The sequence below is a fragment of the Meles meles genome, chromosome 4, assembly GCF_922984935.1.
Source record: "Meles meles chromosome 4, mMelMel3.1 paternal haplotype, whole genome shotgun sequence".
NCBI lineage: Eukaryota > Metazoa > Chordata > Mammalia > Carnivora > Mustelidae > Meles > Meles meles.
The window spans coordinates 7,956,724-7,981,996 of NC_060069.1; the positions used below are offsets into that span (position 1 = coordinate 7,956,724).

The 25,273-nt window shown below is 38.6% G+C and overlaps 1 protein-coding gene across 7 annotated transcripts in view; it reads right to left on the minus strand.

Moving 5' to 3' along the window:
- Positions 1–25,273, minus strand: part of TMEM108 (transmembrane protein 108) — a 371,538-nt gene that overhangs the window by 151,646 nt on the left and 194,619 nt on the right. For 4 of the 7 annotated variants that reach the window (XM_046001478.1, XM_046001479.1, XM_046001481.1 and 1 more), the window contains one exon: positions 6,989–7,074. In XM_046001478.1, the coding sequence (XP_045857434.1) occupies positions 6,989–7,028 (40 nt within the window). In that variant the 5' untranslated portion in view covers positions 7,029–7,074. Of the gene's footprint in view, positions 1–6,988; positions 7,075–7,593; positions 7,607–25,273 lie in introns of those variants that run through there. The other 3 variants (XM_046001480.1, XM_046001483.1, XM_046001482.1) reach the window with 2 other exon arrangements.

The following is a 25,273-nucleotide window of genomic DNA, read 5'->3' on the forward strand; positions in this document are numbered from 1 at the left end:
AAAGCAAACATGAAGTTGCTGAAAAAAATACCCTTTCTTCATTTATAAAATTCTGCTCAAATTTCTCTTATTCAGAACAATCTTCCAGAATTTTGCCAGATCCTGATAAGTTAGAAAATCTCCTGTTAAAACAGCTCCCACTAATGAGGCTTACATGCATTAATGAAAATACCACTGAGCTGGAATCTGGGTGAGGACATGTTAGACTGCCTTTCACATTTCTTTTATAAAATTTTTTTTTAAAGATTTTTATTTATTTATTTGACAGAGAGAGATCACAAGTAGGCAGAGAGGCAGGCAGAGAGAGAGGAGGAAGCAGGCTCCCTGCGGAGCAGAGAGCCCAAGGCGGGGCTCGATCCCAGGACCCTGAGATCATGACCTGAGCAGAAGGCAGCGGCTAAATCCACTGAACCACCCAGGCGCCCCTCTTTTATAAAATTTTTAAACAGCTAAACAACAATGCAATATATCAACAAAAGAAGTTATTTAAGGACAGTACTAACATGGTAACCAACGTTTAGAAATTTTGGAATTTATGAAATGTTTTTAAACCCTTCTCATTTAGTTCTCCCAATAATCATCAGGGTGGATACTATTATACTCATCATCTGTGTACTGTAGCTAAGGAAAATGAAGTGGCTCTGGAAGATTAAGTACTCTATGCAAAGGCCCATAATTAGTAAGGGAAGTGTGAGCTCAAAGTACATCCTTTAAATCCAAATTCTGTGCTCTCTCCCACCATACGTTTTAGCAAAAGTGTTCTCATATAGAAAACTGAATTCACTCAGGAAGAGTTAACATTTAAATTTGCATAAGGCTACTGTTGTTCTAAGTGTGAGCATGACCTCCCTCATCTACATTCCTGCCAACCATGTCATAGAAAGTACTTGGAAAAAAAATAAAGTGTTCAAAAGTAATAAAATTGTTTCTTTAAAGTATTTTATTCCTCAGCCTTCACTAGAATTGCTTCCAATGAGAAGGTCTTATTAAGGTTTGTTTAATCTGCATAAGAGAGTTTGTTGACTTATAGAAATTTAAAAATCACAACTTGAAATATAAAAGACATTAAATCAACATGACACCTTTAAGGACCCAGTATGCCTAACTTCCTGGGTTAATGTCTCATTTGGAAGTGTCACTTCCTCAATTTTTCTGTGTGAATGATGTTTCCTTCAGAACCAAAGAAACCAGTTCTCCCTAGAGAACATTTGCAATTTTTTTCTTGATTTGCAAAAGAATTATCCAGCAGGAAAGAAATAGTCTTAAAAAATCAAGTTTCAAAATGGACCCACTGTAGTAAATAGAGCCAAGGGCCTCTCTTGTGTTTTCCCTTTGCTTTATTTCGAATCCTAGCTAGTCCATTCTTCATGCCTTTGTTATTGCTTAAACAGAGTAAAAACTAACTTCCAGTGTATCCTGAAGAGTAACACAAAAATTTAAATTCTAACACTTTCTAATTTTACAACACTGTGCTTCTGCTCATTCCCTCCCTAACATCTCTTTTGCTCTTCCTTCCTAACTCACTCTGGTTTTATTCCAAGATCCATTTTACCACTATGTAGCTCAAGTGATAACAGAGAAGCTGAAAGCGTCTTCCTGCTCCAAGATAACCTTTCATAAGTGATTTTCAAAGTGTGGTCCCAGGACCAAAGTTTTGGCATCACTGGAAATTTAGAAATGCAAATTACTGCCCTACATCCACATCTACTGAAGCAGAAACTCTGGGGGTGGGGCCAAGCAATCTCCCTTTAAACAAGTCTTCAGGTGATGCTGTTGCATGACTAAGTTTAAAATCACTGATCTAAGCCAGTGATTCTCAACCCTCGTTGCTTATTAGAATCATGTAATGTCCAGTCACCACACTCCCCACTTCTTCCCCTAAAGATTCTGATTTAATTGATATTGGGTAGGGTTTGAGAAAGGGAATTTGTTAAAAGCTTCCCAGGTGATTCTAGTCAAAATTCAGGTCTGAGAAACACTGATGAAAGCCAATCAGAATAATCCAGCCTAAAATACTGAACAGCAGTTCTGATGAAACGGATTCCTCCATTTCCATAATGCTGACTGAAGACCAAATGTGTCATTGCCATTATTATAGCCACTGGTGGGAGCATGAGAGAAACAGCAGGCTGATAAATTGCTCTTTGTTACTAAATAGGACATGCTCTTTCATTTCCTCAAGAGCAAAGTCTTTAGTAGCCTCAAGAGTGACAGATTTGCAAGGGGTTGTGGACAGACAATCCAGTAGCTATTGGCAGTGAAGGCACACTCAACAGCTATGTTTTGTAAGGAGGGGTGAAAATCATTTGGAAAAGAATTTGTGGTAAGCCAGGATTTGGACCCAAGCAGTCTTAATGCAGAATCCAAGCCCTTAATCATGGCTGTCACACTGTTACTCTCTGGGGAGGTTATGAACAAGCAGTGTAAAAGGCAAGGGAAGACACCTTGAAAGGCGGTGGGGGAGATGAAGATCCTTCATTTCATGTGCATTCATAATGCAATATGTTTTTGATCGCATGGAACATCTAGAAGAGCCTAAGTTTCTGGAGTCAATACTGATTTGGACCTACACTGACCTGAATTTCTGATTTACATCAACTCTCCCTCCTCACTCTCAGGGAAAAATTTCTTCTCATTTATCAGGAAAACCCACCCATGAAGACAGAATACATGACCCAACTTAAGTTAGTCCACTATATACAGAGTATGCAGCAGCAAGCAAGATGCATTAATAACAATACAGAGCATGATATAAGAAATATAAACACCTGAGGGGCGCCTGGGTGGTTCAGTGGGTTAAGCCGCTGCCTTCGGCTCAGGTCATGATCTCGGGGTCCTGGGATCGAGTCCCGCATCGGGCTCTCTGCTCGGCAGGGAGCCTGCTTCCCTCTCTCTCTCTCTGCCTGCCCCTCTGCCTACTTGTGATCTCTCTCTCTCTCTCGCTGTCAAATAAATAAATAAAATCTTAAAAAAAAAAAAAGAAATATAAACACCTGAGTATAAAGCAACACTTAACTAACTAAATAATCACTCCTTACCTCTGACTATCCAAACAACTTTGGTTTGAATAGATATCGGTATATAAAAATTTACTTTCATAAACCCATTATTATTTTAGTCTTCTTAACAATAAAGTAGCATGGTACATAGCACCTAGGAAGAGATCAGATCTGCTAACTCGGGACTCAGTGCCTTCCCATAGTGTCATGTTCTTTAAGGTTTGTGATGATCCTTCTTACTTTCCATTATTACTTCTTTTAATTAAAAAAATGGGATATGGCTTGGGAAAAACTTCTTCCTCTGCAGAATGGGCTTAATGAAAATTAATGTCCCATTTGTTTTGATATTCTGAGGATCAAATTCTATGAAAATGTTTGTGAACCAGAAAGTCCCATGTAAGTGTTACAGCAGGGCTCCTGGTTAGGTTGTACCCCTCTCTTCTAGACAGAAGGCCTAACAAGAAGACTGGCATTTATTGCAGGTCTTCTATGTGCTGTGTTACCTCACTCAACACTATCTTACATAGTGGGTGGCCATATCCCATGTTACATATGAGGTGCATGGAGGTAAAGTAATTTATTTAACATAAGCCACCTTTTGAACCCAGGTCTGTAGCTCAAAAACCCAGGTATTCTTAGCACTAGCTTCACACCTACTTTATGGCATAAAAAAGAAAAATGAATGCAGTGTTTGTTTTTTTACAGAACTGTGAAGGTTCTCATCACCACCCTCATCCTCAAATTCTCAGTTGTTCCAAAGTATCATATAAAATATGTTAAACTTTCCCAAAGGGCTAAAACTGGCAGGATGAAACACTCAGTACTGTACTGTGGAATAGAGCCCAAGAAATAAAACAAATTAGACACAGTCAGTTGTTATAAAAGTAAAATAAGACCTCAATTTCCCTGCCTGCCAAAGACTGCATCCCATAGCCCCTATCAGACACAAATAGCCCCAGTGACTGTTGATTATGATGCAGTAATCCAGAGACAGTCTGGATTTTCTTTTTCTTTCTTTCTTTCCTTTTTTTTTTTTAAGATCCACCTGACATCACTAATAGGATGTAAGCATTATCAATCAGGGGTTAGAACCACCCCTAACTAGCCGCAGGGACAGCAGCAGAAGGGCCACACACTGATTTTTTCTGTGTGTGGTGGAGGCACCAGGCCTGATGGGAAAAAAAGGGCATGAACAAAGAGGTCAGAGAAACCTGAGTATGAATTGCAATTCCATCACTCACTTTCTGGTCACTCTGGGCCAGTTCTTAACTTACTCATCTTGAGTAACACTTCTTCATCTTGAAGCATTTGCCTCTGGAATGGACGAGATGATATAGGGAAGCTGATAAGCAGATATCCGTGAACTCATATGGCACTCAAGTGTGAGCAGACTCTGATGATAAAGACAACTCACGAACTCATTCATGTTCATTAGTAATTGCTTTTTCATTTTTTTCTAAACAAATTCAATAGTAGACTAAAGAGGACTAAAAATTCTTACTGTTCTTCCCTTTCAGAGTTGGAGTCCAATACCTCTTCCCTCCATGAGGGATGGACTTAGTGACTCCTTTGGCCAATACAGTGTGACTGAAGTATTGCTCTTGGGCTTCCCAGCCTAATTCAAAACAAGCCTTGTAGGTTTTGCCTTGGCCTTATAGCTGTGAGCTGTCATGTAAGAAGTCTGACTACCCTGAAGCCACAACGCTGTGAAGAAGCCCCACTTTGTCACATGAAAAGGCCTCAGGGAAAAAAGATGTTAGGTGGGCCCTAGGCTGGTTCAGCCTCAAGCCCAGATCCCAGACACTGTGGAGTCTCTACCAACCCCTATCCAAATGGCAGGTGCTTGAGCAATATAAATGATTGCTGTTGCTTCAAGCTACAAAATTTGGGGGTTGTTTGTTATGCAACAAAATATAACCAGAACACTCTACCAGGATTTTCCCCCAAATTAAAAACAAATTTGCTGGGTTACATAAAGTAACATAGTAAGTTTATATTGACCCTGTAGTTCTCAAGTCTGCTTCAGACACTGGAAAAACAAACAAACAGACAGACAAACAAGCAAACATATTGTTTGTGGACAGCTTTAATCCAAGTGTAATTTAGTAACTGGCTGAGGAATAACACAGACCAGCTATTGAGTGCCTATGCGTGCCAGAGTTTAAGTTAGCTTGGGTTTTATTAAATACCAAATTCTGTTGAGAAAAAAGTGCTATGCATAACGTTACCCCTCATCTCTGTGAAATTGTGAAAAACACTCCCTGAAGTGAGACTAACTGACCTACAGCCCCAGTGCTTGACCATCCCAGTTCTACAAATCTGGACTCCCACAGTTAGCTACCTAGTAACCAGGGTGGTTTAAGAGGCACCACCACCTACCTTCTAACTAGTTGGAATACCTATGCTGGGTTGCTTGCTTTCTAGGCAAGGCTGCAAACAATGACACTGTTAAGACAGTGATTTATATAGATATCCAGTTAATGTTTGAGCAAAACCCCTTCAGTTTTCACACGGCTCCACTTGGGAGGATGGGCCTCATTAGCATAAGACTTGATCTCTGACTCATGGAATACTTAACCAAAGCCTTTCAAATCTTACAGACCTTGTAACATGACACAAAGTTTGGGGCATACAATCAGCATAGGTCAACTCAACAAACATTTTGCTGCTTTCCTAATCTACTAAACTCTCTTTCATTTCCTGTTTCTTCCTCCTGCAAAGCCTGCTTCCCCTTCTTGGGTGGGGGTAGGGTGTGTGTGTGTGTGTGTGTGTGTGTGTGTGTGTGTGTGTGTAAGTAATCCTATTTAACCTTCAAATGTCCACTCTCCCATCAAGGCAGACTTAATTATTCAGTGATGACATTGCTTCTTTAATCTATAAAACCTTTTTCCTAACAAGCAAGTTTACCATTAAAAAAAGGGCAAGAAACCCACAGTTCTACAGGATGCATGGAGAAAAGAACATGAGAGAGTCCATATAATGTGGCGACACTTCAACAGGCTGAAAACAGGGTGACATGATCTGTGTTTCAGGGATTAGAATTCAGTGGCAGAAATAAGCTAATTAAAACACTTAACCAGAATGCCTTCTATACATAAACTGCTTTGCACTGGGGGTGCAACATAATCTGAACTAATAAATTCAAAGGGGGAACTGGTGATTTGAATCTCAATCTCTTATGTTATTTTCTTTGCAAAAGTTAAAAAGGAACCATCTAGTCTAGGAAAGATAGATCTTCTAAATACTTCAGCAAGAACCAGACAAGCAGAATGAACTCCAGGTTTTTCCTGGAGTTTTTCCAACTCAGTGGCTGTGGTTTAACCTGATGTGGGCCATGTCTATTGTCCCAAGTGAGTCAACCTGAACATCAAACCCACCAACTGGTATTGGTTTTGATGTCCATTCAGTAACAATTGCAATCCCAAAGGTTATACAGTCACTCTGCGGCATCTGGAGATTTGTGGCATAACCCCCCAAACACATGAGCAACATGCATGAAGTCATAATCAAACATTTTTCATTCTAACACCAAACCGAAAGAAATCACATTTTTAACACTTATTATTTAAGAACACACATAACTAAACAAAATACTCCAAGCCAAAGGCTGTACAGTCACCGAATGGTAACGGCTTCTATGTGACAAAATCCAGAAAACACCATCTATCATTCCTTCTCCATAAGGAAGCTACAGAAGCTCATACTGTAACATTTTATTCTGCCACAAAACCAAGAGCAATAATGCTTTTGACACTCATCCTTGAATTAACTATTCTTAACCTGCCAATTTAGGATATTTTAACAGTCTACATTACAACTGATGCCTAAAGCAATAAAATGACTTAATGCTTGATACTTTAAGTATCTAGATGAAGCAGAGGGAAAATTTTCTATTGAGCAAACTCTCGTCTTCTTCCAGAAAATGTTTAAGTTTCTGGCACTGGACAATTAATAGGTTATATTCTAAAAGAAAAGTGATATCAACTTACTTAATAGTTGGCAATAGAGGGCCTGTAAACTTCTCTTCATGGTATCATCTGGTCCTGCTTATCCTCCAGTTTATTCATGATTCTGTCTAGGAAATTGGGAAAAGAAAATTGTTACATCTGGTGAACATAATTCAATTCAACAGTCAGAAAGAATTCCACTCAACATGATCCTGTTTGTAAAGCCTAAAATCCCTGGCTTTGAAGAGGAAACTCCTTGGAATGGATATACTGTAGTCTAGTTTACAACAGTCTGTTACATAAATACCAGTTCATCAATTGGTTAAATCCTGAAAACTATACATATACTAAAGGAAACTCATGGGCAACTAGACAGTGAGAGTCTAACTTAGGAACTTTTGAGGACTTCCAATTAACCCCCCCATGAATCTCTAGTTTTTAAACAGGAGAAACAAAAAAAATTCCTAATCTTATTTCCGTTATGGTGTTCAACCAAACAAACAACCCAAAAAGCTTAACCACACTTAAAGTTGTATCACGTTCAATAACTTTTCCATTATTTTCTGGTTATAAAGTTCAGAATATTTGGAAAATACAGCTAAATGAAAAAGAGATTAATATATAAGAAAATACAAAATACAAATTACCTATCTCTGCAGCCTTTCAATGTGCATTTCTATTGGTCTGTCTCATTATATTTTTTTGTTTTTAAGTAGGCTCTATGCTCAGTGTGGAACTTGAACTCACCACCCTGAGATCAAGAGTCATGTGCTCTACTTACTGAGCCGGCCAGGTGCCCTCTTTATTGCACATTCTAATTTTTCTTCCTAGCAGAAAAATCTTGTGTTACTATTACTTTACTACTTTATTTTAAATGGCACACAGTATTTCCTTAAGGTAAATTCCTAGAAATGGAATTACAAGGACCCTATTTAAGGCTTTTGAAATATACTGCCAAACTACCGTTCATCAGTACCAGTTATATGAGTCTATTTATTAGACTACAACCTACCCAATGTTGGAAATTGATAATTTCTTCATATCTTTCCCAGTACATAGCAAATATTTCATCTCATTGCTTTAGTTTGCATTCTATAAGTTTATTAATCATTTGTCTTTTTAAAATTTTTAGTTCACATTTGACAAAGATTCCTTTTTTTTTTTTGGACATAGATTCTTTACTAAGGTTCCTGAACCTTCTCCTAAGTCCATTCATGAACTTCCTTATAAAGCCTAGTTTTTAGTAAGAACTAGATTAGCAAACTGCTGATCAGTTTGACCAGAACCCTCTCCTCTCAATATCTGATCAGGTTCCTTATCCTCCATCAGACACTAGATGGTAATTACCCTGGCCTGTCTTTAGCAGGAATCTTATTAGATTAGTTTAGCCAGAACCATTTACCCCTGATGTTTCCTCTTAGTAATTTTCTATCCACTGACCGCCCTCCTCCACCAATCATTGGCTATAAATGACCAACTGCCCAAGCCATATTTGGAGTTGAGCCCAATATCTCTCCCTCACTATAAAATCCCATTGCATCGTTCCCCATAACTATTGTGAATAGAGCCTGATTCACCATCTTTAACAAATGTCACTGAATATCCTTTTCTTTAACACTTTAATGACTCTCTACTGGCATGCTGGGTTATTTTCTCATAATACCTCAAGTAAAACTGATTTATCTTTCAAATGGTTTTGTTAAGATATAATTCATGCCTTATAAAATTCAGCCTTTGAAGTATACAAATCAGTGGTCATTAGTTTATTCAAGTTGTGTAACCATCATCAATATCTAATTCCAGACCATTTGTCATCACTCTAAAAAAGCAAAAAGCAAAAAACAAAGAAAACTGAAAAACAGAACCTCAAAACTCCTGTTTATTAGCAGTCATTTCCTTTCTCCCCTCCTCCCAGTCCCTGGCAACCACTAAACAACTATAGATTTGCTCATTCTGTATATTTCACATAAATAATATAAAATGTATAGTTTGTGTCTGCCTCTTTTACTTAGCATAATGTTTCTTAGGCCTGTCCATGTTGCAAAACATGCCCCCCCCCATAAGAATGAGAAACATAAACAAACACACTCACACACAGTCATGGTTAGAGAGGCCTTCCTTAGTGCAGGATTACATAAACAGTTGCCTGTATTTTCTTTTGATATTTTTATTTACTTTAGATATGTTTCTGGACTTTGTGTGACATTTTACATCTCTGTTTGCTTATTCTTCCACTATAACAATATGCGTTGTTTAAATTAAGCTCTTGGTAAAGTTAGTCCCCCATTATTACTCTTTTAAGATTTATCTTGTTCTCTGAATGTTTTTCCCCTAAACTAACTTTATCATTTTATTAAACTCTGGAAAAAATATCATTGATATTACAGCTGTAATTATCTTCTACTTGCTTTAAAGACTTGATCTCTTCAAAACCAAGTGTGATGAGGAGAAAGATAATGTTTTAAAAGCTGTAGCTCTGAAGATCAGAAGAATTCTTTTCAGAGGGTGAGAAGCAATTTTGGGGTGTATGCACCATAGCTCAATGACTATGTAGAACCCCACCTACCACCCTAAGCGTGATCTAGATGAGGAAGAGATAGAGAAAGAGATAAACTTTTTCTCTTTATAATTCTCAAAAATTTTTCTCTTTATAATTTTCTATAATAAAATTTCAGTTCTGAGAGGCTAGGAAAGATGGGTTAATCAGTCCAGAAATCAGAGGCTACAGAGATTATACAAGACATGGCGAGAGACAGAAAAGGAGCAATTCCGAAAGAAAGAAGTAGGTGGGACCTAAGAATAAAAGGTAACATGAGAAATTCCTTAGAGAGGATGACCCATAAACTTTGAAATGTATCAAATTTTTCATAGCTTGTTTTCTGCTGTTTTTACTTATACACTATACCTATTCTCCCCCACAATGCTTTCCCACCACGAGTACCCTCAAAATCTCAGCAAAAGTTTTATGCAAAATAGTCTTGTATTAGTGGTGCTTAGCTGGGCAATGATAGAACAGAGACTACATCTCAATACAAGGGTGACCAGGAACAGAAAGGTGCTACAGGAGTCCTAAGCAATGGTTAGTGGGCATCTATGGAGGACTTAGGACATAGTAAGCACTCAATTGTAAAGTGAGTAAACATATGAATGAATAAATAAATGATTAAGTAACAGGAGAGCAGAGAAACAGTTGTTTATATTGATCAAGGGGAATGTAAGCCTTTAGGCATCTCTAAAAATGCTTAGAGGTATCTGAGAAACTGTTAGCTTTTTGACAGTACATGCAATAGAGCCATTTTATTCACATATCAAAGAAACAACTGAGCACAAAAAATTGGGACACCTGGTATATCTGGATTGCACAGGGCTATCCCAACTACAAGCACCATATAGCTTGTATTTATTCAAATTTAATCTTTATTTAGATCTTTTTATGAATTTTGTAGTTTTGTACGGTCTTTCCTTTACTTGAGTTCTATAGTTTTGTCAAATTTATTCCCAGGCATGCATATACATATATACATATATATATATATATATACACAGATATATATATATTTGCCATTGTGATGGAATTTCTGCTTCCATTATATCTTCAAATTGCCTCTATATGAAAATAACTGAGTTTTGTATATTCATTTTGCGACCTAACCAAACTCACTTAGTTCTTTTTTTTTTTTTTAAAGATTTTATTTATTTATTTGACAGAGAGAGATCACAAGTAGATAGAGAGGTAGGCAGAGAGAGAGAGAGAGGGAAGCAGGCTCCCTGCTGAGCAAAGAGCCCGATGCGGGACTCGATCCCAGGACCCTGAGATCATGACCTGAGCCGAAGGCAGCGGCTTAACCCACTGAGCCACCCAGGCGCCCCCAAACTCACTTAGTTCTAACGATGGTTTCTCACCCGAGTCTCTTGGATCAGTTGGTCTGCTTTGAATAGACAGAGAGGCACAATAAGATTCCATCTAAAGCCATTTTTTAACCAGATAGTAGAAAACACTAATTTTATCTCTTGGGGAATACTTAGGACCTCCACGGATGACAACAAATTTCTGGGATGAAATTCTAAGAAAGTATAGTTTACAGCCAAGAGGTGGAAGAAAAGAAAAGTAAGAGAGGATGATGATGAAAATATTTGTCCAAACATGCAGATACAGTGTCACGGGTGGGATCTCACTGATTATTAGCCCACAGTAAACAAAGAGGTGCAAGTAACCTGAACCACTCCTTAAAGAAGGTGAGCCTAACAGAATCTTGCCTTTCTCCCCTCTGACTTAAATGGAACACACTTACATCTATTCCATTGATTCAAGAAGGGAAATTTCTCTTTCATAGATCACTTAAAATGTTTAATTAGAAATGTCCATGTAGCAGGGAAGAAGTAATAAAGAGCCAAATGAAAAGCTCTTATGTGATATGCAAGTTGACTTGAAATGACAGGTTCCCATAGAGAATAAGGAATACCTAGGAAAATCCTGGAAAACAACAACATAAAAATTCAAGAAAGTAGGGACAGGGTGAAGAGGGACTGCCAGCCCTAGCAGCCATTAAAACATACTCTAAAGCTTCTACATAATAAAAAACTATAAAACCATTTGATATTAACACATGAATAGACCAAATTATATGTGGAAATTTATATGATAAAGGCAGAATAGTAAATTAATAGGCAAAATGATGAACTTTTTGAGATACTAGAAGATTACATGGGAAAATGTAAAATTGTACTAACTCCAAATACGAAACACCAGCATAAATTCCAAAGGACCACATCTTTAAATGTTAAAAAAAAAACCAAAATGTATACAAATACTAGGAAAAAAGGGCAAATTCTTCTACTGGGAGTAGAGAAGCTTTGTTAAATTTAAAAGTTTGAAGCAATAAAAAATATAAATTTTATTACATAAAAAATGACAAAGTAGGGGCATCTGGGTGGCTCAGTGGGTTAAAGCCTCTGCCTTCAGCTCAGGTCATGATCCCAGGATTCTGGGATCGAGCCCCGCATTGGGCTCTCTGCTTGCCCCCCACCCCCCACCTGCCTCTCTGTCTGCTTGTGATCTCTGTCTGTCAAATAAATAAAAATCTTAAAAAAAAATTACAAAGTAAAAACTATAATATAAATGAAAATACAAATAATGTACAAATGAAAAAAAAATACAAATGAAAACCTAGAAAAAATGTTCAGCTTATAAAAAGCGAAGAGTTAATATCCCTAAAATTCACTTATAACCCCCAAATCAATTCTCACACTGCATTAGCAATCATTTGCATACATGCTCAGAGTGGGGAAAATTTGAATTGCTCAACACATATGCTCCCAGATGAGGTCAAACAAGGCAATGATTTGTCATCAACATCTTCCCCTCCCCCTGCCCTTCTTATTTCAGCTCTCATATGGTGAACCAGTGTCCTTTCCATAGTCTATTTAGTACCATGCTTTTTGCATTTTTGTGCCTTTTCTTCTTGCTATCTTTGAAATGGCCCCCAAGCATGGTGCTAAAGCATTGTTTAGTGCTCCTAAGTTCAAGAAAGCATGAGTTATGGTGCTATTTGTTGGCTGTGAGTTCAAAACTAATGAATTAATAGTATATATTACATAAGGTATCTAGAAACACTTTGTTTCCATAAACAAAAACATATAAACCAAGGTTATTTATGGATCAGTTGGAAAAAATATGATCTGAGGCTCACAGGAAACTAACCTTCTATTTCCCCTGAGGGCAACAGCTCAGTATTCACTAGTTCAGTATTTGTGAAAACTTTACCGAACATATCACCATAATCATTAGAACCAACTGCATTTGAGAGGAGCTTTAAAGTATTTTGTGAGGCAAAGAATGGACATGACCAAAAATTCAGGTGAATAATAGAGATGGCACAAAACCAAAAAATGGCTCTCCATCTCTTTAGGACCCAGGAAGAGCTGATTAAACTGATGGCTACCATACCTTACGATACCTTTGGGAAAATGAGGGGGGTGGAAATAGGAGAGTTGACAATATCAACTAACCTTACGGCCTGCAAAAAACATTTGGACGGGAGCATACATCTCTATTTTATAGGCAAGGACACAGATACTAAAAATTCTGTCTTTTCTCGAGATCACGCCTATCAGCTGTGAGAACTTGAACTAGTTTCTAGACTCCTCTGATTGGTGGATTTCTTGTTTGTAAATAGGTAAGAACAGTAACTGATATGCTTGCTGCAAAGACTAGACAATGCATGCAAAGCAGCTGTCCCTGTGCCTGGCACACAATGGCTCAAAGCAAATATCTAACAGCAGAAGGCAGGATAATGACACATTAGGTCACAGCGCACCAACCACTTCTTAGTTGTGCTTTCCCTAAACTAGAAATGAACCAAAGACTTTGGAATATCAACCAAACAGTCCCTTTTGTTAGATCCAGTGTCTTAAGCAAACTGAATTTAGAATTTACTTTTATGGGTGTAAGTTTGACTTTAAGTTTATTATTCCTAATTTATACCTTTCTCTTCCTTAAAAAGGATCTATGAAGATTTACTAATAGATGCAAGTTGTATAACAGGATTATTAACATAGCAAAGCACATTAATAATATCAGAAAGGGAGATCCAAAATTATATGGAGAAAGGGGGGATTAATTTTACTATCAGGGTGCCTGGGTGGTACAGTCGGTTAAAGGTCTGCCGTCAGCTTAGGTCAGGATCCCCCAGTTCTGGGATGGAGACCTGAGGGCTCCCTGTTCAGTGGCGAGTCTCTTTCCTCTGCCATTTCCCCTATTGCTGGTGCTCTCTTTTAAAAAATTTTTTTCCAAAAAATATAATTGAACAATACACTTCTCTTGGGGTTTCCCAAAAATAAAGGCAAAAAAGAAAGGATTATTATTTTTTTTCTGGCTGCATATACAGGCACAGCTTGTATTCTGTTCAGAAAAACTACCCTTTAAAAAAAAAATACTGCCCTTTTCTGTCACCAACTTCTAAGATAAGATCATAAGACAATTTTTGATAAGCATTAGCATCCTCAATGGCAGTTTTACAGAATATGAAAAGAATATTCTTGGCACGGCTGCTCTTTATCAACCCACAATAAAAGCTAAAGTCATGTGTTAAGTAGTGATTCAGAGAAAGCATTTCAATGAGCCAGGCACACCATGCTGCAGAAGAAAAAATCAGACAGGCCTGTCACCGAATAGCTTTGCTATGTGACCTTGATCAAGTTACTTAACTTCTCTGAGCGTCAGCTCCTCATCTGTAAATGAGGCTGACCCCCAAATCAGAAGACTGCTGAGAGAAGTAAATGAAGTAAAGCACCTCCTGTGTATCTAGTACATTGCTTGTGTCTCTCCCTTTTTACAAAGTGAATGGTATATTGACATGATGCTTTTGGCCTTGCGAAGAGAGATAAAACTAGGAAAATGAAAGGAACTGATATTCAGCAAGTCACCCCAGGGTCTAAGTATCATGAGCATTGGATTACTTCAGGAAAGCAAATATGAAGGTTTGTTTCTTGGCTCACTTACATCATAAGTCATAAAAGGATGCATGTGACCAGAGGGCTAAGTTTGGGTTTGGGTTATAAATGTTTTTAGTAAAATTCATTTGATACAGATTATTTGCATATTAAACAGGAATATCTTTTACTTCCATAAAGAAAGAGATGTTATCATTGTCCTGAAACTTGTGGCCCTCCTAATCTTTCTTCTAAGTTTTCTCAGTTTTGAGTAAGAAATATTTCACTTTTCTCTGAGCCTATGATCAACAGTGTGAGCCTGATTACAGTCTGTCATTTTTGTCTCAGTTCTGGAAGTTTATAGGAAATAGGGGTGACTACAGTGAACTTGAAAGCACGAGGGAATGGTATTTTTAGGCTCCAGCCAACTGTGAGCAGGAAAAGTCTTTTTTTCCTTAAGCTGAAAATCCTCACAAAAATTTTTTCCCTAAATTTTCGAGAGAAGCCATAGATTGAGATGTCTGTCCCTATTTTAAAATACTAGCAATTAAATCACATGGGGCAAGACTACAAGTCAAAAGAAATAGAACAGTGTGATTTCTGATTAATAAAGGCTTTCATGGTGCAGAACCCGCATGAGCACTTTTCTACAAACTGAGGAGGAGAATGATGTCTGTCTGTGGAGAGAATCCTGCTGATGGAGGAAACAGTGCAGATCTACCCTCCACCTAGGCTAGTCCTCCAGCAACTCTGGGGGCCACTCAGTAAACTCTGAAGGATAAAAAGCACTTCAGTAGTGCTCCTTTCTCCTTTCCTCTCTTCCCCTTCATATTTCTTCTCTAAAAAATAAAATATTGGGGGCTTTCAGATCCATGAGATGCTGAATTCCAAAGAAAAAGGCAAAAACTGTTTACCTTATACTAAGGAAAAGCCTACAGGACTGAGAAGTAACTGCCTGAGTGTTCCTCAAGACCAGCTGGAGTTTATTTGCTTTTGCTGGGGGAGAATGTTCTGCTGTCTACAGCCACTGAAGTCAGCAATGGGGTAAAAATAGGACCAGGAGCTTGAGGCTTATTGGAATGACACAGACATCTTTCTTCTAGCATTACAGTGTATTAAGGCCATTTATTTCATTTGAGGAGACAGAAAGGTGCTTGTGTAAGGTGAAGAATACATACCACACTTCCCCTTTTATGGTTTTGGTATTAAAGACTGTACAGTGAGGTCAGGGAATTAAATGATATTGTAGCAATGCCAAATACTAAAGGAGGATGTTTTCATTTTGACTGCACTGCTTATGAAAAAGATTATTTCTTGTCCACAGCAAACACATTCATTTTTCTTTTTTCTTTTGCAATGCCTGAAAAACATCTTCAGAGATTGAATTCTGGGACCTAAAAATATGTGTATTTCCTCTGGGAAGCAAGCATTTGTCCTAAAAGATGTGCCAAGTTTTTACAATGGAAATGGAGGGAAAGCCATATGAAATAGGCAAAACTCTTATCAGAATGTTTTACATGTGGAAAGAAGATTTAAATCATGATGCATGCTTTGGACATGCAACACAGTTCAGTAGGTGAAATTTAGTCATAATATCGTAGTCCTTCCTAAATCTTAATTTTAATCTCAAAACACTTCTTCTTCATTCCTTGTCCTTAGCTTCTCCCGTCCTATTTCAATCCATGTAAAGACTTCTGCAATTTTTGAGCTAGTATGAAGAAAGTTTTACATTGTGGTTTTGGTTTAATCTTTCAAAATATGTAGTTTATGACAGGTGTTTCCATAGGATAGGTAGTCTGTTGAATGTACAGCTGGGATAAAAATTCAAATGAGATGAAAAATTATGTGGGCAAGAGTAAGGTGGGCCAATATAAAACAGATGTAGCTAGAAATTTGTAGGCAAGGCCATCAGAGGAGGACACTGCTGTCTTCTCCCAATTCAAAGATGCCCTGCAGCTCAGTGTAGTGTGCAAAGTCACTCCCTATGTGGTACAAACAGGTAGTCACCCCTATGTCACCTATAACTCCCAGGGGAGGGAAGAACAGATACAGCCATTCCCTGAAGAGTGTGGATTAAGGTCACAGGTAAGATCAGTGTGGGCAAGTTCAGTCTACAGTAAAGTCACAATATTCCAAGCATTTCTGATGATTCTTAACTTTATGCCTTGCTCTAGGAAGCTAGAATAAAATAATACATGTCATCTCATCTGTGAGGGACTTAGTTTATTTAACTATGTTGATAATTAGACCTTGCTTTAATAACTGGATGGGCTAGAAGAAATATCTAGAATTACCCAAATTAGTATTTCCAAAACTAGTTGATGATCAAAATCTATTTTTAAAATACATTCCTAAGTCTTTACCTCAGGAATCTAAGATCCCCCAGGTTCTTAGAGCACTTGTAACAGGCTTCTAAGATGGCTCTTCTGATCAGCTACCACCAGAAGTCAAGAACCTAATCTAGTACTTCTTAATCCTGACTGTACTACATTAGAATCCTGGAGAGATATGCTGGATCAATTAAATCAGACTTCCTGGGGAATCTAATGTGTAGTCAGTCAATCAAGAACCAGGGACCCTTACCCAAGCCTAAAAGAGCACTAGAGCCACAGTGAGTCCAGTCCTGCTTGTCCGCATTCCTGAGACTGGCATTTTACAAGAGATGGAGGGATGATTGATGAAACCACATTTGCAAGTTGTTTAAAACAGAAAATGACTGATTCAGTGCTTCTTAAATATTTAGATCTACAGCCTCTCATGAAATTCAAGTTTTTTTTTTAAATATTTTATTTATTTGACAGTGAGAAATCACAACTAGGCAGAGAGGCAGGCAGAGAGAGAGGAGGAAGCAGGCTCCCTGCTGAGCAGAGAGTCCGATGTGGGGCTCGATCCCAGGACCCTGGGATCATGACCTGAGCCGAAGGGAGAGGCCTTAACCCACTGAGCCACCCAGGCGCCCCTGAAATTCAAGTTTTATGCAACATGAGTTCTTGTGATATTTTACCCAATCTATCTCTGATTTACCTCTCACTTGTCCTTGCTCCTTGGCTTCATAGAGATCTCAGGAAGATTAAGGAGATGACTAAAAAGGGAGAGAGAATGGAATGAGGTTCAGTGAAGTAAAGAGGGTGTGGAAGCCACATGCAGACTAAGGGACTGGCATAAAGCTGAAACCACCCTTATTGTCTAATCACTTTTTCACAAGGTAGATGGATGTTCCTTTTCCTGAAGACTACATTCACAGGGGAAACAGTGAGGAGCCATGCACAAATTCTGAGCAGGAGCAGGGAGAAGAGACCACACTGAAAGGGCCTCCTTCCTGTGGAGACCGTCACGAACCACACAGAGAGAAGCAGGGCAAGAAGATAGAGTATAAGCAGCAATTAAACTGGAATCCATTTCTTTGGAAAATAATGAGTACTACATGCAAAGCAGTAAGTACTCTGTTAGTAGCAGAGACTGGAGCTGGGAATAAAAGCAAATGAGACATGATCCTTGCCCTCAAGGAGCTTGCAGTTTAGTGGGGGGGGGGGGGTAGCAAATATCATGGCAAAAATCACTCTATAGCCAGCTTTGCCCCTACCAGCTATATCAGACAAATTATTACATTATATTCTAGAAAATAATAACAATTTAGACACAGGCTCAAGAAGAGCAGCAGATTTTCTATTAGTAAAACAGGCATCATACCTATATTGCAAGGTTGTTCTGAGAATGAAATAATACCTCCACAGAGTCTGGAGCATAGAAGCACAAGAAACATGCCCTACACTTTCGAATAAGGAAAAATGACATTTTCTGGAGAGTAGCAGGACAAAGTTTTTGAAGGAGATGGAATATGAGCTAAACTTGCAAGGTTAAGAAGGATTTTGACTAGTAAAGGTAAAAATGTACAATGGTTCTGAGTGAGGACGGTGAGGCAGGAGTTTGAGAATAAGTACATTGAATAACAGAAGATTGACCCCTGGCTACTTAAAGTTCCTAAACAATGCAGTTTGAATATGGGACTCTTGCTTCTCAAATGAGGTTGGGCCAATGTTCTCATTTTCTGGGGGGAGAAAAGGCTATATGGGGGAGAGGACGAGACTGATAGGGAAATAGCAGGCAGTAGTTGGGAAGCAGAGCAAGTGGCTGGGCCCCCAAGGCTCAGTCTTTCCAGATCAGAACAACAAAATAAATGCATACTAATCATAAGATAGCTGGAATGTCACTGTCTTATAAGTCACAGGCAGCTACAGGACCCAGAATCATCCCGGCTGATGTTTATACAGCAGTAGACAACTGCCACTGGATGATGCCAAACCCAAGTTTCACACCTGGATAGATGTGATCATGCATCTGGATCCTCAGATTGCTAAGGCTAGTTATGTAGGCTCATTCTCCCCATTTCATTAACTCATAATAATGTCACATTTGTTTATACCAGTCATTCTAAAAATGTAGTCTTCAGACCATCAGCAACACCCAGGAAGTTGTTAGAAATGGAAATTATCAGGCTCCATCCTAGACTGCTGATTCAGAAACTCCTGGGGTAGAGCCCAGCAATCTGTGCTTCACCCTCCATGGTGCATGGTAAAGTCTGAGAACCTTTGCTTTTCAGAAGTGAATTTCTGGTCCCTGTATGCTATGGCAGGGTTTAACTCTTCAACTGTTACTTCAGCTGTTACTGTTACTTCAAATCATTTACAACTTCAAAGGACCAATAAATGAGGGAAAAGGGAGTTGCAACAGAAAGACCCATTTCCAAGGTCTCTTTCAACTGTATCATACTATAATTTGTCCGTTCACCAGTGGGGAAAATATTTACAATTCATTAGTTCAAACGGATTGTTGGTGCTGGCACTTGTGGGTCTTGTTGAGAGCATTAGCATAGTGTGTTTGAATTCTAATGACTAATTTGAAGATACCACCCACCTCCATTATTCCAACTTTTTAAGCTAGTAATATTAATGCTGTATGAGTAAAACCTACATGGAGGTGGCATGTGTTAATACTTGGGCTTTGCAGTAGAAAAACCAACAAAATAATTGCAGTGTATTTCCTAGTCTCTGCTTGGTTATACACATCAACAAGAACTAGACCCTTCACTGAATTAAAATTATGAACACAAGCTGCCAGAATGGATTTAAATGATTAAATCCTAGAACTAGTTTCAAATAAACCTCTCAACCAGAATCTAAAAGACTTAACAATAACAGTCAATACTTACAGGTGAGTCAAATGTGTAAGCCATTTGTGCCTTGTGGATCAGCCCAAATCAGAAGTGTAAAATTCAGGGCTCTAAAGTTTGAAGAAAACTGTGCTATACCTCAACAAAATCAGACTGGGGATGAATCAAGAATTTTAAGAACAATTAGCCGTCTGATTTCCAGTGCTGTCCCTCCTCAAGCTAGTGATACACACAGACATTTGTGTAGGCTATGCAAATTAAAATGTAAGTCCTGAGAAGGTAGAAATTTTGTTTGTCTTGTCTACCCTTATGTCCTCAGTGCTTATAGGGTCAGGCACGTAGTAGGTATTCATAAATGCATAAATGATCCTACAAAATTGATACAGGTATCAATGTCCAGCAGTTATGTAAGTTATATTGCCCAACACAGTAGCCACTAATACAGGTGGCTATTGAGCACTCAGAATGTTGCTAGTATAGCTGGGGAAAAGATTTTTAAATTTAAAATTAAATGGCTTATATGTAGGCACAGTTACAGAGGCTGAGGAAAATGAGTGTATGTAGGTGGGGCATAGAAAAACAATAGTGAGTGTGTAATTCAAGAAACGTATTATTATTTCTGACTAGGGAAGTGATTCAGAGAAGTGAAGATTGGGTGGACAATGCTTCCTGGGTTCCAGATTCTTTCCACTTTCCCTAAAGTCATTTTTAGCAGCAATCATTTAGCAGCAATTATTGAGGCAGGGAGGACTGATTTCAGATTTGGGGAGATGAGACTACACTCCTCAACCACCAGGGATGAAGTGGTTTTGAACCCATAGACAAAAAAGCTAGTGGAAGAGTGACTACTGTATGGCCAAAGACACCAGGTGTCTGCAGAAACAAAAGCAGTGAAGAACTTGACTTCTTTCTTGGCTCAGCTTGCTCTTGTGTTCATTCACTCAAATATTTTCTAATGCTCTGTAAGTGCCAGGCCCTGTTTTCTTGTTTTCCTTTCTTAGGGGATGGTATTTCAAGGACTGATCTTTGCAACTGAGTTGGGCCTTGAGGTTCTTGGGCTTGTCACAAAATAGAGGAAATCCTGGGAAGAAAGGGCTGCCTTGCAAAATGAGATGATTGAATGAGAGCCATTTAATGTTAATTAAAAAGAAAAAAAAAGACATACCCCTTTTTCTGTACCCAAACTAGTGAAAACTTGTTTACGCAGCATAAGAGCTAAAATTACAGCATACTATTATAAGCTGCCTTGACTTCTGGTAAAATCAGGAAGGCCTTGCATGATCTGCTTCCCCACTCTGTATAAGGTTCCTTAGCTAAACAACTCTCCTTATCAAAGGTATCAGGCATAGTTCCTTTTTATCCCTGAGTAACGTGTTTTAGTTGCTAACAAGCAATTGGAATTATTCAAATAAACCAATCACATCGTTCCCAGCAACCAGGGGGCACCCCACCTTCTTGATACCGCAAACCTGCTTCCCACAACTCCTGGCTGTTCACGTTGTTCCTGAGTGCAGCCCCCATGTGGCCCTGTGTGACATGCAGTGTTCTCGGGCCCCAGCTACAAATATGTGACTAATCAATTGCTGTTGATCGCATGCACCCAGTGTTGAGGGTTTGGCCATCCCCCAAGCCCTAGGGTAGGATCTCTTCCTCACCAATGGAGTGAATAGGAAGTAATTAAAACAAGTTCAACATATTTTTATAAACTCTTCCAATGTAATTCATCAGTTGTTGTTGGGCGAGATATAATTTGTAGATACTTAAGACAATCCCAATCCTTCTGAACTCTGTTATACATCAGGGGCATGAAACCTGTAAAAACTACATTTCTCAGAGGGCCTCATCATCAGATTAGATTCTCATTAGATTCCCACTATTTGGAAACACAAGCATGACATTTGAAGGGTAAGAGAAGCTATCATGCACTAGTAGCAGCTGTGGGTTAGCACTAGACAATAGATGGAAGGTTTTGTCAGCGGCTGCTCAGTGCCCATCAGAGAACCACCTATTTATTTAGGTTCTGCAGGCAGCTAATGCTTTTATTGGCTATTCCCCTATGTCTCCTTCATGTTCAAATTCCTAAAATCTGCTGCAGCAAATGCCTTTGCACCCTGGTTCTACCCTCTTGGCTTCACCTTTGATTTCAGCTGTGGTTACGTAGTTCCATACAGGCTTCAAATTCATGGCAGCAGCAAGGCACCTCAAATGCAAAATACACATTTCCATTTTCTGGTCTAGCATTTCTCTGATATAGCAGATGTCATGGGAGTTAGTTGGGGCTACAAACGTGTGTGAAGCTCAGAAGTATGGGAGTTAATTTCCAGGGAGCAATTCTTGGGAGCCAGTAGATACATCTTCCTACCTTTCATCCTGCAGCCAGACAATTCTGAAAGGTATTCTTTAGGTTTCTCTGTAGGTTCTGATAGAATCAAGCTCCCATTACGCATCTCTACAACATAACCCTGTTGGCCATTCCTCTTTGCCTTATTTCATACTGCTGATCTCTGGGATTGGCTCCCCAATAAACTATCTACTCCTCAGTGCTTGCCTCAAGTTCTACTTTAGGAAGAATCCAAACTAAGATAGTGGCTTTCCTGAGCTTTGCTCCTCCAGCCTTCCACAAGCTGTATAAACTTCTGATTCCCTGTATTAAAATGTTTCTTATTCTTCTCATTTATAGTAGCTTCTGTTTTCCTGATCCAGCTGTGATTAATACGGTTATATAATATTTCATCACATATTAGGTCATTTTATCTATTACTCTGCGAATGGACATCAATAGGGCCACCATTATTTTACTTCTGTTATCTTCAGTACTTTGATTACTGTGGAAGACATTACTAGTTGTTTTACCAATAGACATTCTCCCAATATTCCTTACTAACAAAACCCAATTTGGGTTAACCTGACAATATAGCTGACCACAGGAGTGCTGACAATACTGGCTCTATCTTTGGCTCTCCATTTTGTTCATGTTAGTTCACTGATCTCTCTTGGGGCTATGTGTTCTAACCCCCATGGATATTAATATACATACCTTAGAAATGACTGCCAAGGCTGGAAAGTGGGGAGGCTTGTTTGGGTCTTCCATGAATCTGTTAGAGATAATACAGTCCTTCCCCTTTCTGATGCACAGGTTGTGCCACAAGATCTAATTAAAGGGTAACTGTCAATTAGGTGCATGTAAGCTCTCTGAGGTGCAAGCAATACCTTTAATCTCATTACAATGCCCTTTTGGGTGTCCCCTCACTCTATAAGTGGACTAAGGTCCAGATTTTGTGGAGAATAACTATGCAGTTGCTGTGGATGTCCTCCATCCAATTCCCCTGTCAGTAAGTTACCCTAAATAAAACTCTATGTAAACTATATGGAGTGGCTTGCTTCATTTTCCAGTCTCAAAGTGCCTTCTCAGTGGGACATACTTCACTGTTTCTCCTGCACCTTCTAATACTGACCCAAACCTTAATTTTATAGTCTCTGAAGCTAGAAGAGATAGTTCTAATTAATGAGAAACAGAAGTTCACCTGAGATTTCTAGAAAAGTTTTAGCTGACTTGCGTGTCCTTTTCTCTTCCAATTTGGAACAATGATATGAAAGAAACTTACCATCCTATAGCCACAAGGGACAATGAAGATGAAAGCCATTGCTTAGGATGCTGATGGTATGAGAGACCTGCCTCGGGAGCCCTGAATATTGGGTCTCCCCACTTCTTGTTATGAGAAAGATAAATGTCTACTTTGTTAAGCAGCTATAATGATTTCGTTTACACGGCTGAGTGCAATCCCCTACCTGATAACACTGTCATCATATTTTTTAACTTTGAATCATTTCCTTTGACTTGACTCCTGGAAGGAAATTGCCAGGTCAGTCAAGAGAGGTGTGTGTGTGTGTGTGTGTGTGTGTGTGTGTGTGTGTGTATACATAAATTTATAATACACGTTGCTAAATTATTTTATAAAAAGACTACATCAATCTACATGGATGCCATCATAATTTGAGACTATATATTCTGGAAAGGGACACTATGCTTGTTTTGTAATAATCTTGCTAATTAATTTCCATTTTGATCACCAGTCTAATATACTATTAGTCCTAAGCTCATAGGCTACATGGAAAAAAAAAAGCTCTGTGGAATCCCTACTCATGACAACTGTCAGCATTTGTCCACTCAAAAAAGCAGCACATACTATGATAGCCCTACAATGATGTTATCATAGGTGACTACTAAGACAAAAGCGTGACCTCCTTCACACACACAAAAAAATATCCCCACTGCTCCAACCAAATAGACTATAGTCAAGGGAGACACAGAGCTGAGATGACACACAACAAAGAGAAGATAACAAGAAGTCCAGTGTGGCCAATGGCTTACTAACCCCTAAAGGATCTATTCTACTTCTGTCTGTAAAAGACGGAGGGAAAGGTGGAAAAGTCCCTGCATCACTCCAAATTAAAAAAGAACTGTTAGATAACAAGAGACAAGATGGGGCATTTTTAATCTAACAACTCCAGAGCTCTCATAGTCCAAAAGAGAGATGAAAGAAACCATGGTAAAGCGATCACTGCCAAACAGGCATGATAATGGCTTGCTAGGCACTAGGCCTGTGTATGCAAAACCCAGCCTCATCTTACATCTGAGCTCATTTCCTCCCTTTATTGGCAACTCTAAGATGAAATATCCTGGCTAAGTAAGTCATGACAACACTGCTTCATGGCAGAGACCCCTGGAACATTAATTAATTCATTTATTATATTCATTCATTCACTCACTGACTTTTCTTGCATGCCTACTGCCAGTAAGTGGTAACAATATACTCCTTGGACTCAAGGAGCTAACCAACTGGGAGGAAAAGGACACTTACAGAAATAATGATAACACAAAGGCATATGGCTTAGGAACTGCAACAGAAATATGCAGTGCTTTAAGAGTTAAGAATAGAAAGAATTTCCTCCAGGTGGGATGGCTGGAAAAATTCCAAGTGAAGTGATAGTAGCCTAGCCGAACCTCAAAGGGTTGATAGGATATCAAGAGGAATGAAAAAGCAATGATATGATAGAAAACAATTAGTGTATAAAGTTAGGAAATCCTGGATCTTGCCGCAGTTTGCCTCTTAGATCTTACAAGTTACTTAAATTTTGCAAGCCTTAGTTTGCTTACCTGTAAAATAGAAAATAGCATCACCCTTCAGGGTTGCTTATAGCATGTATTAAATTGGGTAATACATGTGGAAATATGTTGTAAATTTTAAAAAGATATAAATGTAATTAGTTTTCTACTCTTATAAATGTTTTTATTATTCTTCCATATACAGCAAACAGCATTAAAAAGTTCAAATATGGGAAAGTTCAGGGTATGATTAGGACAAGTTTTTCTTTCCAGGTGTAAGATCATACATGATTTATGTAAAAGACTGTTAAAGAACTGTGTGTTATCTATTTGTTCTTTGACACACACACACACACACACACTCACACACACACATAGATTCACACACACACCAAGTATTAGTTTCCTGAGGTCAGAGACTGGATTTTACTGTTAGTGTTGTATGGTATCTGTTATACCACATTCAAACAGGTCCTTGCAAGTCAAATTTTACATTCTTATGATTTTGACTATTTTTAAAATTTTAATTCCAGCAGTTAACATATAGTGCTATATTATTTTAGTTATACAATATAGTGGTCCAACAGTTCCATACATTACTCAGTGCTCATCAAGACAA